Source organism: Epinephelus lanceolatus, chromosome 2, assembly GCF_041903045.1.
Source record: "Epinephelus lanceolatus isolate andai-2023 chromosome 2, ASM4190304v1, whole genome shotgun sequence".
NCBI classification, from domain to species: Eukaryota; Metazoa; Chordata; class Actinopteri; order Perciformes; family Serranidae; genus Epinephelus; species Epinephelus lanceolatus.
Window position 1 is genome coordinate 23,313,479 of NC_135735.1, and position 18,437 is coordinate 23,331,915.

The following is an 18,437-nucleotide window of genomic DNA, read 5'->3' on the forward strand; positions in this document are numbered from 1 at the left end:
AAATATTTGCTTCACCAACTCTTTATTTTCTGAATTCACAGCACGGTGGGGAAACAAAAATACAGTTTATATTAGTGGAAGTTTGCTTTATAATGGTAGCTGCAGGGCATCTTTATCATCGCTGTATAATTGGTTACAATTACAGTAAACAGCCATTGCTTTTATGTGTGTGTGTGTGTGTGTGTGTGTGTTAGGACAGGAATGTGACTGCGGGGATGTGTGATGTTAGACTCAGGACAAGGCTGCAGAGTGGGTTTAGGCTGTGTGTGTGTGTGTGTGTGTGTGTGTGTGTGTGTGTGTGTGTGTGTGTGTGTGTATGTGTGTGTGCGTACTGTAGGTGGGGTGTTGAGGCAGTCACACACACACACACACACACACACACACACACACACACAGCCTGTAGAAGGGCCCCTAGCGCCAGACATTAGTACTGGCCTGGCTGATTACTCCTACTATCGGATCCACAGCTCGAACATCGCAGTGTTGTCGAGGCTCAAACACGATTACGCGTATGGACAGGCGCCCGTAGCTCCGCGGACCCGTCTCTATCTCTCCGTGCGCCACACGGACTAAACACCGACGAGTCATTATTTTTTGGGCACATATCTGGGCTGCTCTCCACGCTACGGTGTCTCACACTGCAGGGCCTCTTTCAGTTTACAGGAAAAAAGTGGGTGTTTGCTGCTCACTGGTGTTCCGGCAGCGGCGGCGGCAGCGGCGAGCGCAGCGAAGTGTCCTCGATGGCAGGCTGGAAGGACGGCTCGGTGCAGGAGAAGTATCGGCTGGTTGTGGTCGGAGGCGGCGGTGTCGGGAAATCAGCCTTGACTATCCAGTTTATTCAGGTCAGTAGCGTGCACCCTTTGCCTTCAATGCAGCCCGTTGCTTTGATTTGCTTATCCGAGAACACGGCGCAAGAAGCGGGGAGGCCAGACACTGGAACCCCGTCAGCGGATACCGGGGTCTGTTTGCTTCTACTTTACCGAGGCCTACAACTATTTACAGAGGTTAGGAGATGTTAGGGTGAGGTGGGGAGCGTTATTCAGTGAATTGAACAAGGAAGGACGGCTGTCACTTTAACACGACCATATCCGAGAGCTCCTACTTCCACTTTGCAGTTTATAGCCGCTAGTCAGAAGAGAAAGGAAAGTGGGTCTTTGGAGCTCCAGAGTTGTCCTATTTTATTAACTTGCTGCAAAGTAAAGTAGAGGATTTACAACCCAGGCTAAGAGTTACACCTGTAAAGGCCTACCAAGCCAGAAACTTAAAGCAGAGGAGTGTTAAGGGTGCAGGAAAAGTTGAACAAAACTCACATTAGTCCCTGTAAGAACATACTTGGAGAGGAAACAGAAAAGTACTTTTAAATCCATATTTGAATGCTACTACAGAGAAAATCAGTCAGGGTTGAATGTGCACTATAAGCAGCACAAAATGCTCATTTAAGATGATTAACGTCTGTGTTCACATTTAGCCTCACCAAACTGAGCAGCTGGTTAACCTCATTCAAGCACTTCCAGTAACCAAACACCTACGGAAATGTAAATATTCTTAGAAATCAAAACTGCACTTCCACCCCCCTTGAGAGACAATGCCTCCATCACTTTTACAGCAACCTACTTGCAAACTCAACTATAAAAGGCATGTAAACAGTTTACCCCCATCTATCCCCCTGGTTGCATTCCAGCACACTGCAGACTTAACCTGCCTCGCTTTGACCTTCCCAAGGCTTGTAGTCATTTTGTTAAGGACTCCCCTTTTCCAGAAAAGCCCACACACACTCGCACACACTGCATGAGAGAGATGACAAACTTTGCCCTTTGCCTTGTGTGTTTCCCCTCTGGTGTCAGTGTGTTACTGACCAGACTGCAGGCAGCTGCATGTCTCCACACTGTCAGACAATAGTGGGCTGGCACACGTTATAGAGTGGGGGTGAAAAGCTTGTGAGTGTGTGTTGGTGTGTGTGTGTTCAGAGGGGGAGTTGTGTCTAATGAGGGTTCAAAAAGCTCATTAACTGCATACCAAGTAAGAAAAAGGAATCAGATTGCTGTGGCACAGATTTCGGCCATAGCCTAGTGACCCGACTGACCTGAGGTAGGGGAGCATTTAAAGCTGAATGTGAAACACACATTAAAGACATTTTGCCTGATTCAATGAGCTGGTGGTATCAACACTTTGATAACACTCGTGAAGTTGTGACGCTGTTCATTTTGAGATAAAAATATGTCATAGTTTGTCGATGGAAGATCACATTTGATATCTGCTATGTAGACTTAGCAAAGACTGTTTTATCATTGCATTAAGTTGTATTTATACGCAGTGATTTAGTCTCTCTAGATAAATGGATAGCCACACCAATGATCAACTACCAACCTAAAGCATGTTGTGTCTGTTGGATGACTGAGTTCAACCCTACCCAGACGATATCCTTAAGGTGTCTGCTTCATGCTCTTGCAGTACATTACACCAGGGAAGTAAACAGCAAAGAGTATCGGTGTGGGGTTTTTGCTCGAACAACCGCTTTGTATGTATTTTGTACTCGGCGTGTAATTTCCCCTCATGCCTCTCTCGCTGCTGGCTGGCGTATCTGGTGCCACGAACGTCAGAGAGATTGAGATGTTGACAGCAGGAGGAGAACATACATCCTCTTCAGAAGTTTCTCGAAGTTGGTTGCCAAGGGAAAAGACCTAACAGCTGATTGTGAAGTCGAGGCTTTCCCCAGAACTATGTTGAGTGTGGAGGGGGTGGGGGGTCTGAGTCAGCCTGGGTGGGTTAATGGTCATGGACCATGTGGAATTTAGCCCTTCGGCAAAAGGAAGTCCCTCCACTGCTGCTCTTAGGACCTTCGAGTTTTTGTATGGAAAAACATGACCTGCTTCCTGAATCACTGGAGATACGTGTGTGTGTGTGTGCGTGTGTGTCAGTGGCAATCTTGACAGAGTATTAAATTTAACTTTGTGTTTTGCAAAAAACCTTCAGTACTTAAGGGAATTTCCACAAAGAATTATTTCAGTTTTACTTTTATTACGTGTTACATACAGTTTAACACATTATACACTTTAGACCAGGCTTCCTGTAAGAACTGTGAGTACTCATCCAAGTCAAACTCTGCCACCACAAGTGTCAAAAGTCTCTTCATAACCCAAAAACCTTACTTTGAAACTCTTGGTTGGTTTGCTGGTTTGCAACAGCTGCCGACAAACACTCTTGCACCACTTTTTCCACAAACAGTATTTGCCAGAGGTTGCACCAAGTCCTTGTTTAGCAAGCAAAAAGTCTTTGCAATCAAGTCCCAAGCCAAGTCCCTAGTCAAGACTGACAAGTCCCAAGTCAAAGTCCAAGTCCTAAATTTTGAGTTTCGATTCCTTGACAAGTCACAATGTGCTGTTCACCAAATGTAATGCCAATATTAATCTAATGTTAATCAAACATTAGCATCAAATTACTTTACTTTATGCAAATTCAAATGTCAAATGAAGTTGGAAGTTGTTGCTTCTTTGTTTGTATTGTTCAACCTGCACATTTTGCATGCTTTAGTTAGTTTTTTGTTAAGCAACGCATAGTTTTTGTATGTGTGCAAAATTATCTCCTGGCGCTCAGTAACGTCCTGTAGTTCTTCGTAGTTCTCTCCTGCAACAAAGCGAATCTTGGGACTTAATTGTTGACTTATTTGGGAATGAATAGCGTTAATGTTAACTGAGTCAGGACGTGAAAGGAAACTAATTGATTCATGGCACAATTTCTAAATAACTTACTTTTTGATCTTTGGGTTCAGGAGAAGTGGTCAGATATTTTAAGTCAAAAGTCTCGAGTCCAAATGCAGTCACGAGTCATTGGTTTTAAAGTTTAGTTGCAAGTCTTTTTGATTTTGTCAAGTCGAGTCTAAAGTTATTAAACTTGTGATTCGAGTCCACACCTCTAATATTTGCTTCTATTTCTTGTGGATATGGTTTCCATTAACTTCACTGATAGAAAGATTATTTTATGTTGTGTACAAGGCCTCGTGGTACACTGTCATCAAGTAGGTAAGTAGTTACTGTTGTAAAAACAGGCTATTTGAGGAAGTTTTGCAAACTAAACTTCTACCGTCCAAGTACGATTTTATGAAGGAGAGGTGGCTACATGTATTATTATTAGTCAGTATGTAGAGGAATGTGTGTGTGTGTGTTTGGGTGTCTGTGGGTGACCATGACACATAAACCACTTTAACAACTTTAAAAAGCAAGTTTCAAATTTGTGTCATTTAAAAAATGAACACTGACGCCACTACAATACCTCAATTTTGGCACTGACATCAAAAACATTTTTTTAAAATGTTTGTCTTAACAAAATGCAGCCATACAAAAAACTGTGCCCACAAAAACAGTTATGATTTAGATCAGTAAATATGTGAACAAATAAGTAACAAGACTGTGAATCATTGATGCCAACTTCTGATGCTTAACAGTCACTACCAGATTCTCAGGGCACATTTCAGTCATTTGTCAAAAGTACTGAGCTTTGACACCAAGTGCTAATCACGAGGGTGCTGAGCGGAGTCTAAAACGAAGAAAAAAACGACCACTGTGCTGAAGCAGGGATTTCAGGGTGTCGGACGATAAAAGATGATGTCGCCAGCAGTAACGGAGTGGCAGGTCCCTGGGAGCTGCTGGCCGCCCAAATGCCGAGCAGTTGACTCAAGCCAAGATAGCATTGGGATGACATAACATTGAGTCACCTGACAAAAGTTGTGGAACACAGTGTGTTGTTTTAATGTGACGTCTGTGAGGGAGGAAGCATCCTAAGTAAGGGAAAACATGACTCACATTGGCCATGTGAAGACTGCATGTGGGGTGGTGTGTGTGTGTGTGTGTGTGTGTGTGTGTCAGTTTGTTTTTACCCCAGCAATAATGGTACATCAAAAACAGAGTAACCAAAGAAGCTACTGGAATGAAGCAGCTCCACAATGAAATGTTGTGTGATCTGATTCCTGGATGAAAAATCATGGCGTTTGCTGGGTCACATGCTTGCTAATATTAGTGCGGCGGTGGCCCTCGGCAGCGGAGACTCATGCACGAGAGCAAAACATCCTGACTGATCAAGTCCAGACAGATTAGTCGAGGATTTTTGTAGACCTCAGCTGGATTTACAGTCAGAGCGCATAACTGACCTCTCTCTTTCTCTCCTATACTCCCACTCCACATATCTCACATATTTTTGATATGAGGTCATTTAGGAGGATGTTGCTGTAAGTAGTAATTCAATAGAATAAACATGGATTATAGGGACAGCAGTTCTTGGGCATGTGGAGGCAAGGTGTGGTAATCATAGTCGTGTTGGAGTCGAATGTGGTGGGCGCAGCTTCATGCGCGTTTCTCAGAAACAGCCACAGGTGGTTAGACGAAGTGTTTGCAGCGACACTGTTGTGCATGTGTGTTTGTGATTTAGTTTAGAAGTTCACTTGTATGTAACACCGCGCACGGCATACTCTCAGCCCATTTTTGGATACAGGCAGGTTTGTAGCTTTCTGTCTAGCTCAGTGATATGTCACATGCCATACCGCTGAGTGCAAACAGTTCCATTTATATTCGCACCGGCATTTCTTCATGTCCTTTAAGGGAGTTAATATCTTTTCTTTGTAATGGTAGACTAAACCGTATGACCGTAAGCTCTTCTTTTTTTTTTTTTTTTTTTTTTCAACTGTAGGGTTTGCAGCTGCGTGTGTGTGCCTGCTCAGGCAGGTTATGAGAGTGCATTGTTTGTTTAGCTCTGTAAGAGGGTCACCTGTTGATTTCTCACAGAGCAGAACCGCCGTGAGAGCAAATAAACCCTTCATTGGTTTTCACAACAGTAAAGTTCTAACCAGAAAATAAATTCCATGTAAATATAAACAACAAATATCATATTTAAAGATGCAGGGAGAAAATACATTTCAGCACAATGTGACTAAGAGAAATAAAAGCAGCTCTCTTCAAATGCGTGCAGTGACGATCCACAGAATCTAAATAGCAAACAATTCCTGTAGACCCAGTGTTTTTGTGAATGGTTTCACAGTCACTTTGCTGGTGAATCATCCATCCGGTTGATGCAATATCAGCATGCACAAAAGTGATTCTTCAAACAGCATGCAGAGTGTATATCATATCTGAAGAGCAAAATACTCTCAGGCGCGTGAAATAGTTGTTCTGATTTCTTTTTAAGATTCCATGTAGTTTAGAGGCCGGTGCCGCACTCACATTAATATCTGTTTCATGTTTGTGTGCTCCAGTTAAAACTTCACAATGATATTTAAAACAATAGCCCGCTTGAATCGAGCACAGCACCACACAGTTAGTGTGACTGTGCCTTATTTCCCCTTTCCCACCACCACCCTTTACCCTCATTTGACTCTTGTGTTGCTGTTGGAGCCAAGTTTCCACCTGCATCGGGCCTGTAATTTTATAGGATTTCCTTCTTTGGTCTTCTTATGAAAAGTTAATGCAACAACTTAAGCTGTGTATAGATTTAGAAGAGTGGGATTTACATTTAAGAGGGCTGGAACTCAACTTGTTCAGAAGGGTTGTAGAAATAGGTTTGATAATTATAAAGTAACTTCATATCCGCCCTATTGCTATTACAGACACATTTGTTGTCCTCTCTTTACCAAAACATTATCAGATGTGCCTGGGTCATAAGCAAGGTTGGACAACATGCATTGACCCATTAAAATCAACTTCACATTTAAGTTTATTCTGTGTCCCTATGTTGTTTTTAAAGGACTGTAACTGTGCTGTGATAGGAAAACATATAAAGACAACCTTTTGGAAATTGGCCTAAACTATCCATTTCAAGATTATTTTTCCATTGTTAGTCAACTACATGGACAGGTTTCTGAAGTTTGTAAACGTTGGTGTATTATAGCAACAGTAGCACACAAGCACCAGAAGTTATACCAGACCAAATGATATCGGAGTGGTTACGACATGCATGCTGTGGTTAATGTGTAGTTAGGTTTAGGCAGAAAACCTACTTGGTTATGGTAAGGGAAACGAAATGTTTTGTCTAAAAATATCAGCTGATAGTGTCCCAAACTCTTGTTTTAAAATACTAGTTTTTGTGACTACAAACACGGCTGGAAATGTTCCGAACTTTCGTTAAAGAATACCTGCGTTTGTGACTACAAAGGCGGTTGGAAATGTCTTTAACTTTTGTTGAAAAGTACCTGCTGTTGTCACTACAAACACAGCTGAAAAGGTCCTGAACTTTTGTTTAAAAATACCTGCTTTTGTTGTGACAAAAAAGGCTCGAAATGTATTACCTTCATTACCTTATTACCTACAAAACACCTGCTTTTGTCAGTACAAACACGGCTGGAAATGTACCAAACTCATAAAAAAATACCAATTTTTGTTGCTACAGACACAGCTGGATGTGTCCCGATCTTTTGTTAAAAAATACATGTTTTTGTCGCCACAAACACGGCTGGAAATGTCCTGAACTTTCCTTGAAAAAGACTTGCTGTTGTTGTGACAAATATGGCCAGAAATGTCCCAGCCTGTCGTTCAAAAACACCTGCTTTTGTTGCGACAAACACAGCTGGATATGTCCCAAACTTTCGTTAAAGAATACCTGCTTCTGTCACTACAAACAAGGCTAAAAATGCCCTGACTTGTTGTTAAAAAACACTTGCTTTTGTTGGCCTTGAACGGTTGTCTGCTGCTGTCTGCTGCTTGGCAGCCGTCTCGCCTAGGAGTCCCGCCATCCACCACCACTTCCTGATGAGTAACTCAGCCCATATACATGTTGTCTGAACGATGTCATATGTATGAAACCTACAAATGTAACATATCCGTGGTTTGCAAAAATGTAAAATGCCAACGTTTAATTCTGGTGACTTGGCTGTTATAACTGATGGTGGTCCGGGTGGGAAGCTGGCATTATTTGTGCCCAACACGTACACCAAAGTACAGCCAGATTTCCGTAAAATTTGCCACCATTTTTTCTGGTTTTTAGATGGTAGTTGCTAATGTTGTTGGTGACTGTCAGACCCCCACCATCAGTTCTGCCATGTAATATACTGAGCACATTCTTGGTACCCAGAGGATGAACCATTTCAATTTAGACTCTCTGTGAGCTTTTTGTCTTGTGCCACCCTACAGGCAAAAATATCAACACATGATATTTTATAATGTAATGGGCAGGCTTTTGTAAAATGTATATTCATGCTTCCAGGGAGATAAACCCCTTTGATATAACGATGCTATGGCTTTTCCTCTAGTAACATCCTCAGTACAAATTTTACAGCTTTTCATTCACAATACTTAGATGCTATTGATACAGGTTGACGTATAAATCGCTGTATTGTATGTGCCATCCAACACCATGCGTATTCTGCGATGTAATGAACATCCCAACACCAAAGACCCACTAGTGAGGCTTTATGTTTTAGGCTTGTTTGAGTACATGGATAAACAGTCACGCTGCTGAGGTAATTTACTTCAATCTGGCACAATGCCATGCAGCACACCATAGGAATGTTCATGCAAAAGGGAGTTTGGGATGTGTAAAGACACTCCCAACCATCTGGGAAAGCTCAAGAGACTAGCAGGTCATCCCTTTCGCTCTGAGCTAATGAAAAACTAATGACTATCCAGGGAGGGCGACTACTCGTCATCAGCAATAGCTTAAACGTACAATAATGAAGTCAATACAACACGAGGCACAACTGGATTATTGTATATTTTTGTGGTTGATTCCAGTCTGAGTGTTACTGTACTAGTGATTTATAGCCAGTCTAATAGTTGATAGGATTTATTGTCAATCAGAAGAAATAATGGGAGTGGATTTACTGTTAAAATATGGCTACACACACATATTTCATATAACTCCCTTTTATGTCCGTTTCTTGTGTGACCTTTCGTAGCTTTTACCCGTTTACACACGCTGACTAAAGCTGAAACACACACACACACACACACACCCCAATACTTACACCTGGGAAAAAAAAACAATTGATATATCTCGCCTTCTTTTTTGTGTTCTTCCTCATTCTGCGTACTTTGTCTGTGTATTGGTTGTCACATTTGTTTGTTATAAATTAGCTCTCTATTTTCGTTTCCAAAATAACTCTCATCACTTGTAATGTTGATTTTTGAAGAATTACGTCACGTTGCTGTTTACACAGTCATTTTCTTGTTCAGTGGAAGAACATTCTCTCTGACTTGGGGCTGTACCACGTTTGTTATCTGACTGGGCAGAGCATATGACGCCCTCCTCAAGTCAAGAGAAATGCCAGTGATTATTAGAATTTACCCATCTGCTCACACCCTGACTCACACACAGCCTTGAGGAGCTCCCTGCTACCGAAAACCTTTATCATTTGTAGAGCTTACATCAAAAGAATATATCTTTTAAGGTTAAGACATAGAAACATGATTGTAAGCTGCATGGTGTCTGTGATCAGATACCCTATATACCAGCGCCCATTCACCATGTCTGCTGTTGTTAGAGAGTTGTTAGCTGGAGGCGAAGGTGTGATCCAAAATGTTACCCACCACATTACAGATCTGAGATCAGATGATAATTTCAGCCACTCCCATCTCTTTCCCTCTTTCCCTCTCTGCAGCAGCCACACGGAAAATAATACTAATGAATACTGCAGCGTGTATGCACAAGTCAGTAAGTAAGAAACTATCAAGAGAGCAGAGACTCTTCTCTTTTCTAATCATAGACTGAAAAAAGCGTGTGTGTGTGTGCACTGATGGCACAGTTGGCTAGTATGCATTCTTCAGGCTGTGTGAGCCAACTTGTCAACGTGCCAGTGGATGCAGATGATAAGTGTGCATTGTGTTATTGTTTTGCTTTGCACAACATTCACTCACACAGCCTATTAAATGGCCGAGATCTCCATGAAAGGTCTTCACGTTGATTTCTTGTAGGACAATTATCGATTTCACAAGGGTGCTTCGATAGAAAGACCAAAATAATTGCTGATAACCATCTCGTCAAACTTTCAAGGAAGGCAGGACTCAACCTCACTTAACCGTTCTTAGTCGAATAACAGGAAGGAGGGGATGACTACACTATATGTGAATGATTGGTAATAAAACCACCTGTAGACGTTTCTCAGTGATGTGCAGGTTCTAAAGAAAACTAATGACGTGATGAAACATCTGCAATAAAGGATGAAAATTTTAATTGAATTTTAATTCAAAACTAAAGGTACTTTCTATTCGTGAGTTGATAGAATGAGTTGTGCACAGTAAAGTGGCCTTAATGTTGCAGAGATAAACTAAATAATCCATGCATTTTTGAGATAGCATATAGTTTGGAAAGCTGGCATTGAATGTCTGGTCATATTTATTATGTTGTTACATGGTATTGTTTTCAATCTTTGAGTCTGTTTGTGTGTTTGTGCAGCTTTTTATTTGTCTGTGGACAGATTTTGTCAAAGCATCACAACTGTGCAAGATGCAGTCACGAACCTTTACAGGTGTGACCGACGTTGAGATCAAAATGAAGGCCTAGGTTGAAGATTAGTATGGTCCGAGCAAAAGCATCAGAAGAAGGGGTTAGGAAGCATTGTCTCTTGGCCCACATTTGGTTTAAGTTGGGTATCGTCTATTCCAGTTTAAATTAATCATTGCCATCCACAGATCCAGCACAGTCTAGGGTATATTGAATAAATCTGGCACAGTGCACCTGTTATGACATTTTGCTTCTGTCATGTGTTCAGCTGCATCCAGTTTCGGCATTGCAGCTGGTGTGATGTCATTGCAAGGTAGTTTACTTATTTGTTGATCAGACAGTTCTGATTCTTCTTAAACTGGATTTTATTTCAGATAAGTTCGTCTAAAGCTGCGTGTGTTTCGATGACATTTCACATTTGCTCTGGTATCAGCACCAAAACTTAAATGGTGTCACATTTCCACGGCTTTTTATTTGCGTATAACGCTGTAGCTAACATCATTAGCATCAGTCACAGGAATCTACAGTACATGAACTCTCAAGGTTAAAGGACAACTTCGGTATTTTTCAACCTGGGCTCTATTTCCCCATGTGTATGTGTGCATATGATTCATGGGTACCACTCATTCTAAAATTGGTTCAGTATTGAGCCGCGAAACGAGCTAAAATGGTAATGGGGGCAAATGCGTCCCGTATAAAAGTGCTTTTTTTCCGCCACTGACCGGTTCAGATCGCCAGTGCTATCTCTGTAAATAGCATATGGTAGCAGCCCTGGGGCAGTGGTGACTGTGAATGAGTGGAGTCAGCTGTCAGTCAGTGTTGGAGCAGAAAGGCGGAAGGTGTCCCTGCTCGGTATTGTAAATGAGTATGTGTGTGTGAAGTGTGTGTTTTTTCACCACTGACCAGTTCAGATCGCCAGTGCTATCTCTGTAAATAGCATGCTAACTTAGCCTTTCCCTTACCTCTGGGCTGTGTGATGTCACGAGCTTTGCTCCACTGTGTCTGTAGCTCTCTCTACTCGTGGGACAACCGTTTTGTTGTGGAAGAGGTGTTTCGGGATTGGGTGTCTTCTCTTCTTCGGCTGGCAGTAGTCATCTTGGGAGAAGTGAGCACTGCAGACCCGATGGTCTGCAAGGCACAGTGTCTGGACAGGAGTGTTAGCATCCATTTGTAGCACAACTAGCCACAACTTCAGCATCTCGCTGTCCGACAAAGGCAGTCTATGAAAGCTGTACGGGGTGTTGCGCGACATCCTGTTCTTGCGTTCGGGAAAAAGGCCCGTTTATTTGAGCACTCCAAAAACTCCGGTAACACTCCAGGGGGTAGCACGTAAAAGACTCTGTCCTCTGACTCTTCTAGCGTAACACACACTTCACACACACATACTCATTTACATTACCAAGCGGGGATGACTTCCGCCTTTCTGCTCCAACACTGACTGACAGCTGACTCCAGTCATTCACAGTCACCACTGCCCCAGGGCTGCTACCATATGCTATTTACAGAGATAGCACTGGCGATCTGAACCGGTCAGTGGCGAAAAAAAGCACTTTTATACGGGACGCATTTGCACCCATTACCGTTTTAGCTCGTTTCACGGCTCAATACTGAACCAATTTTATAACGAGTGGTACCCATGAATCATATGCACACATACACATGGGGAAATAGAGCCCAGGTTGAAAAATACCGAAGTTGTCCTTTAACAGTGTGGCCTGAATGATTAGTAATCAGCTGATGCAGGCAGTCATGTCCACCCACCATTAACTTTAATTGATCTTTGCTAGAAAATACTGTTAAAGAAGCAAAACAGTGTGTCAATAGAGCCAAACTTAGCCAAATGAGAGGAGCTCTCTGCTTCATCCTCTCGCTCTGTCTCAAGTTTCAGCACACAACGAGTTTCCTCTGTGTACATTTATGTTGTTGACAGAGGAAACACTGGGGGATCTGACCACAGAGACCCTGCAGGTAGCTACATGGAAGCATGCTATAGGTCTTGCACGTCAGACAGTCAAGACAGTTTGTGTGTGTGTGTGTGTATGTACGTGTGTCCTCGTAAGTGCTTGCTGAGCATTTTTAATTAATCATTCATACACAGAAACAACTGTTGCCAATGTGCCCATGAGCAAAGCATTTAATCCCCCTGCTGTCACACTGAACAGCTCAGTAATTGTATCAGACTGTGGTAATATATAGAGCAGTGATTCCCAACTGGTCCAGCCCCGTGGTGCAGATTACTCCTTAGTCATTAGCTCAAGGTCCACACAGTTTAATATATTCAGTGTCATACTTGTGGTTGGCCATGTTGTTAAGATGGTCACTCACTCTACAGCAGGAAACGGCACTTTAAAATAAAAGCTCTGTGCTGGAAATTCACTGTACTTAAAAATAAAGTGTGCTTTTTACAAACTTGACATATTTGCAAGTCACTTTCAGTCCATGTAGAGTGGACCCATGACCCACTTTTGGACAGAGACCCACCAGTTGGGAACCACTGATCAATTCAATTTTATTTTGAGATTGTATTCAATTGGTGGTGACTAGTTTTAACTGACTGAGAGTTTTTTCAGGCAACATCCTTTTCATTATTGAAGATAATGAAGAAAATTAAGATTTATAAAGACGGTTTTTATAATTATTTAAACAAATAAAGCATTTTTTAAATCTACAAAAAGTCAATACTTATTATCGTGCACGCCTTGTCTCTTGTGTTAATAGAAAAAAGAATGACTCAGTTACTGTTTTCTAGAAACAACCGTCTCTCCTAGAAGCTTAACCGATTTCCACATGCTGCTTTTCAGTATTATATGTAATATTGCCATGACGCCAGCATGTGCTAAATATGGCTTGCAACTAAATTGTGTCTTGTGGTTCAATTTCATGCATTTTACCATAGAAAATGATATTTCAGTGACAGCACTGTGAGGCATATAACAATTGTTTATGCATCTTGTGGATACATACTGTAACTTTTGAGCTTGCACTCAATGGCCTTCCGTTTATATAAAGATTATTTTATATATATATACAGTACAGGCCAAAAGTTTGGACACACCTTCTCATTCAATGCATTTTCTTTATTTTCATGACTATTTACATTGTAGATTCTCACTGAAGGCATCAAAACTATGAATGAACACATGTGGAGTTATGTACTTAAAAAAAGGTGAAATAACTGAAAACATGTTTTATATTCTAGTTTCTTCAAAATAGCCACCCTTTGCTCTGATTACTGCTTTGCACACTCTTGGCATTCTCTCGATGAGCTTCAAGAGGTAGTCACCTGAAATGGTTTTCCAACAGTCTTGAAGGAGTTCCCAGAGGTGTTTAGCACTTGTTGGCCCCTTTGCCTTCACTCTGCGGTCCAGCTCACCCCAAACCATCTCGATTGGGTTCAGGTCCGGTGACTGTGGAGGCCAGGTCATCTGCCGCAGCACTCCATCACTCTCCTTCTTGGTCAAATAGCCCTTACACAGCCTGGAGGTGTGTTTGGGGTCATTGTCCTGTTGAAAAATAAATGATTGTCCAACTAAATGCAAACCGGATGGGATGGCATGTCGCTGCAGGATGCTGTGGTAGCCATGCTGGTTCAGTGTGCCTTCAATTTTGAATAAATCCCCAACAGTGTCACCAGCAAAACACCCCCACACCATCACACCTCCTCCTCCATGCTTCACAGTGGGAACCAGGCATGTGGAATCCATCTGTTCACCTTTTCTGCGTCTCACAAAGACACGGCGGTTGGAACCAAAGATCTCAAATTTGGACTCATCAGACCAAAGCACAGATTTCCACTGGTCTAATGTCCATTCCTTGTGTTTCTTGGCCCAAACAAATCTCTTCTGCTTGTTGCATCTCCTTAGCAGTGGTTTCCTAGCAGCTATTTGACCATGAAGGCCTGATTGGCGCAGTCTCCTCTTAACAGTTGTTCTAGAGATGGGTCTGCTAGAACTCTGTGTGGCATTCATCTGGTCTCTGATCTGAGCTGCTGTTAACTTGCGATTTCTGAGGCTGGTGACTCGGATGAACTTATCCTCAGAAGCAGAGGTGACTCTTGGTCTTCCTTTCCTGGGTCGGTCCTCATGTGTGCCAGTTTCGTTGTAGCGCTTGATGGTTTTTGCGACTCCACTTGGGGACACATTTAAAGTTTTTGCAATTTTCCGGACTGACTGACCTTCATTTCTTAAAGTAATGATGGCCACTCGTTTTTCTTTAGTTAGCTGATTGGTTCTTGCCATAATATGAATTTTAACAGTTGTCCAATAGGGCTGTCGGCTGTGTATTAACCTGACTTCTGCACAACACAACTGATGGGCCCGAACCCCATTGATAAAGCAAGAAATTCCACTAATTAACCCTGATAAGGCACACCTGTGAAGTGGAAACCATTTCAGGTGACTACCTGTTGAAGCTCATGGAGAGAATGCCAAGAGTGTGCAAAGCAGTAATCAGAGCAAAGGGTGGCTATTTTGAAGAAACTAGAATATAAAACATGTTTTCAGTTATTTCACCTTTTTTTGTTAAGTACATAACTCCACGTGTTCATTCATAGTTTTGATGCCTTCAGTGAGAATCTACAATGTCAATAGTCATGAAAATAAAGAAAACGCATTGAATGAGAAGGTGTGTCCAAACTTTTGGCCTGTACTGTATATATATAAACTTTGAACTTGCAGCATTTCCCTCTGATAGGTGCAAAAAAATCCCTATATTCACCTGTGATATCCTCCGTTGTTTTCTGGTCACTGCCCCTCAGATAGTCAGATAGACAGCGAGGGCAGCGGGTTCCTCTCTGTTGTTTTTTGGCTATTGTTCTGTATTCACACATCTGTCTGTTTCAGAATAACTGGTCACAGTATCAGGTCTCGCATCTCAGAGTCATATAACAACAACTCCGGCTATGGGAAACAGACATGCTGCTTATTTTAGCCTCCCACTCCCACCACGTCCTAACATTTAGCATTCCAAATGCATGTACACCTTTATATGTGACAAGACTATATTTAATCAGCATGCTACTGATGATGGTGTTGATTATATTTAGTGTTTGTCATTGCTGTGTGTCTTTTTGATCACTGTCTATGCTGTTATTGTAGTGTGCCACATGTAGAGGAGACTAACTTCATGCAGCTCAGTTAATAGAGCACTATGAATGGCTCTTTTTATACGTCTGTGCTTGTCGCTGATGCGGGGCCCTGAGCTGCCTGCCAGGCAGCTGGTGGACATTTGGCACGTCTCATGCAGACACCATCCAGAGGCCTGCGGGGCACCTGCTGTCCATCAGGGGGAGGTGAGGTATGGAATGAGACAACCCCTCAACAGGTGACAGTACAGCACGACTCACTGTCCAAATGTGCTGATGACAACGGCCAAGTGTGACTTCTGTCCTCTGAGTTTCTCCATGATGAGACTCCAGATCGTAATCAGAAAGGCTGTTCACAAGCATCAGGTACATGTGTAGAGACATTTAGGAATATCTGACTTTGGTTGAGTCAGTGACACAGCTGTCGTGTGACTGTTACACTGATCTAACACACACAGCAAATGTGACTGTGTTTTCAGCACCAGTTGGTGTCGGCAGGCCCGGTGCAGACTTCTAGATTGGCACACTCCAGTGCAAACCAAGTCAGCAGCTGCCTGTAAAGTGTGTTTGGTATGTCAAACCAAAAAGTCCTCTCACAGCCACTCTAGATACTAGTTAAAGCATGTGGAGCCCAGGCCCCTGCACACAAAAGACACCACCTTGTTTACAAGCTGGCCATTTTAAAAGTCACACTCCGCTACGAAGGTGTTAGTCCACCACAGGCCTTCAGAGCAGCTTCACTTCCACTGGCTTTTGAACAGGAAGCTGAGGGCTAATAGCAGATGATCCACATCATGTTTTAAAACCGTTTAGTGACCTGTCGTACCCTGCATTTGCATTTATTAAAGGGATAGCTTGCGTCTTTGGTGGGGTTGTGCTTATCCAAAGTGCAGGAGTGCAGACCCTACGCCATAGCCTACGCACGTCGCCTAGCCGTTGTGAGCAAGGCGGAATTTGTACTTCTGTGTTGAATCGATGCAGAGCCTACACCGTAGCCTAACGTGCACCACCCCAGAAATGTACTGGGATGAACTAGACATCGCGGCAACGCAGACCTCCTGTCTACTTTTGTAAGCTGAAACCATTTCCCTCAGTGGAAACAAAGCTTTTATTTACTTTAATTTCACAGATAAGAAACAAATTGTGAAGACAATAAAGCCTCCACAAAAATAGCCTTTTAAATCTTGTGTGTAAGTTGTCCTTCAGGCATTTATACTTCGGGATTTATCCTGGCTTCATATGAGCAGAGGAAATCTCCGCTTGTCGCCAGGCTAATTTGTACAATGTAAAATGCCATAGGCTTATGCTAATAATGTTAGCGCTTTATATTTGTTTGGAAAACGTGTTTAGTGTGATGGTTGTTTTGTCTGTGAACCTTTTTTGTAATGTAACCTTTGCTAAATGTTGTTGTCCCTGGTTTCATATGAGAAGACAAAAAGTTTGCTAGCTGCGAGGCTAATTTATACAATGTAAAATGCCATAGGCTTGTGCTAATAACATTAGCATGTTGTATTTGTGGGGAAAATGTGTCCAAATAAAGACAAGTGCTTTGCTTGTGAATGCTTCGAGTTAAAGTGAAGCCAATTTGTGTACTTGTGTTTGAAATGATCTCTATTAAGCCATGTTTAATGTGTGTTTGATGTATATTTTGAATCTACTAAACTTTAGAGCACTTCACAGAAACCCCGCCACTGACTAGTGTTTTGGAGGTGGAACTACAGAGAGACACAGACACACCACCGCACAAGTAAAAATGCTCACAACAGTGTAGGCCATGCAAGGAAGGTCTGCTGCACAAGTATAAACCCCGCTTAAGTGTGTTACCATCAGTAGAGGTCAGTCGGCATGCTGCCAGTTTGGAGAAGCAGGCAGGAATACAGACACAGAAGCTAAGCAAAGTATTGCTGTGGAGGGTCAACAAAATAAAGTGTTTTAGCTGCCTAAAAAAAATAGCTGCCTAAAAAAAAAATCAATGTCTATTTGAGTGTGTATTATATTTAGAATATTTTCACCACTTTATCATGCCATCAGACAGCGATTTCCAACGGGGAGCTGAAGTTGTTTCATCACATCACTCTCTTCAAAGCCAGACTCCATTGAGAAAAACAATGATTTAACATTGGTGAACACGGGAGCTGCTGGTCTTTAGTTTTTTTGTGTTATTGTGTGACTTTGGTTTTAAAGGGTTAGCTCAGATTCAGGAACGGCACACTATCATACAAACTAACTGTTCAAGGAAGTGGTAGACCAGCAGCACCTGTGTTCAGCAAGCTAAAATTACTGTTTTTGTCAATGGAGTCTGGTGGCTGTGACAAGAATGTAGAAGGGGAACTGAACTGGTTAACGGCTTCCCCGTCAAAAAGGGCTGTCTGTGGCAAGGTGAAAATATTATGAATATCGCACACTTTTAAACAGAGAAGTACGTCATACAGCCCCACTTCAGAATATCCCAACTATCCCTTTAAGTTTCTCCATTTATTCAGGTTTTTCTTTTAATATTTCACTCACCTCTATTTGCCCTTTTACAAGAATCCCCTAATTGTGACTGGCACAGTTGTTGATAATGATCATCATGATGTGACTTCTGGTGCTGGTGAGTGGGCAGGCAGGGGGAAAACCATCAGAAAGAGAAGATGTGTCCATTAGGTGTTATTTATGAGGAGTTGCCGGCTCCAGTAATAACATTTCTGCTGCCTGTGTTTGTAGGACTGGCTGGCCTAAAAGCACACAACAGTAATGCTGCTGTGTATCTGACATGATGCCAGTGAGTGGCCCCATTTCCTTTGACATATCACCCCATGCTAAGAATTATAGTCTGCAGCAGAGTACACTGGTGCAGAAATACACACTCAGCAGTTGTACCACAGGAGGAGAGAAAGGGGAGATGGTGGAGAAGATGAATACATTTCTGCAGGTGCTGCTGTACAGTTAAATC

At 42.3% G+C, this 18,437-nt stretch overlaps 1 protein-coding gene across 1 annotated transcript in view; it reads left to right on the forward strand.

Annotated features, from left to right (window-relative positions):
- The first annotated feature begins 347 nt into the window (after window positions 1–347).
- Window positions 348–18,437, forward strand: part of rras2 (RAS related 2) — a 42,587-nt gene continuing 24,497 nt past the window's right edge. The window contains exon 1 of the mRNA XM_033628863.2: window positions 348–842. Coding sequence (XP_033484754.1) covers window positions 741–842 — 102 coding nt within the window. The 5' untranslated portion in view covers window positions 348–740. The remainder of the gene's footprint in view (window positions 843–18,437) is intronic.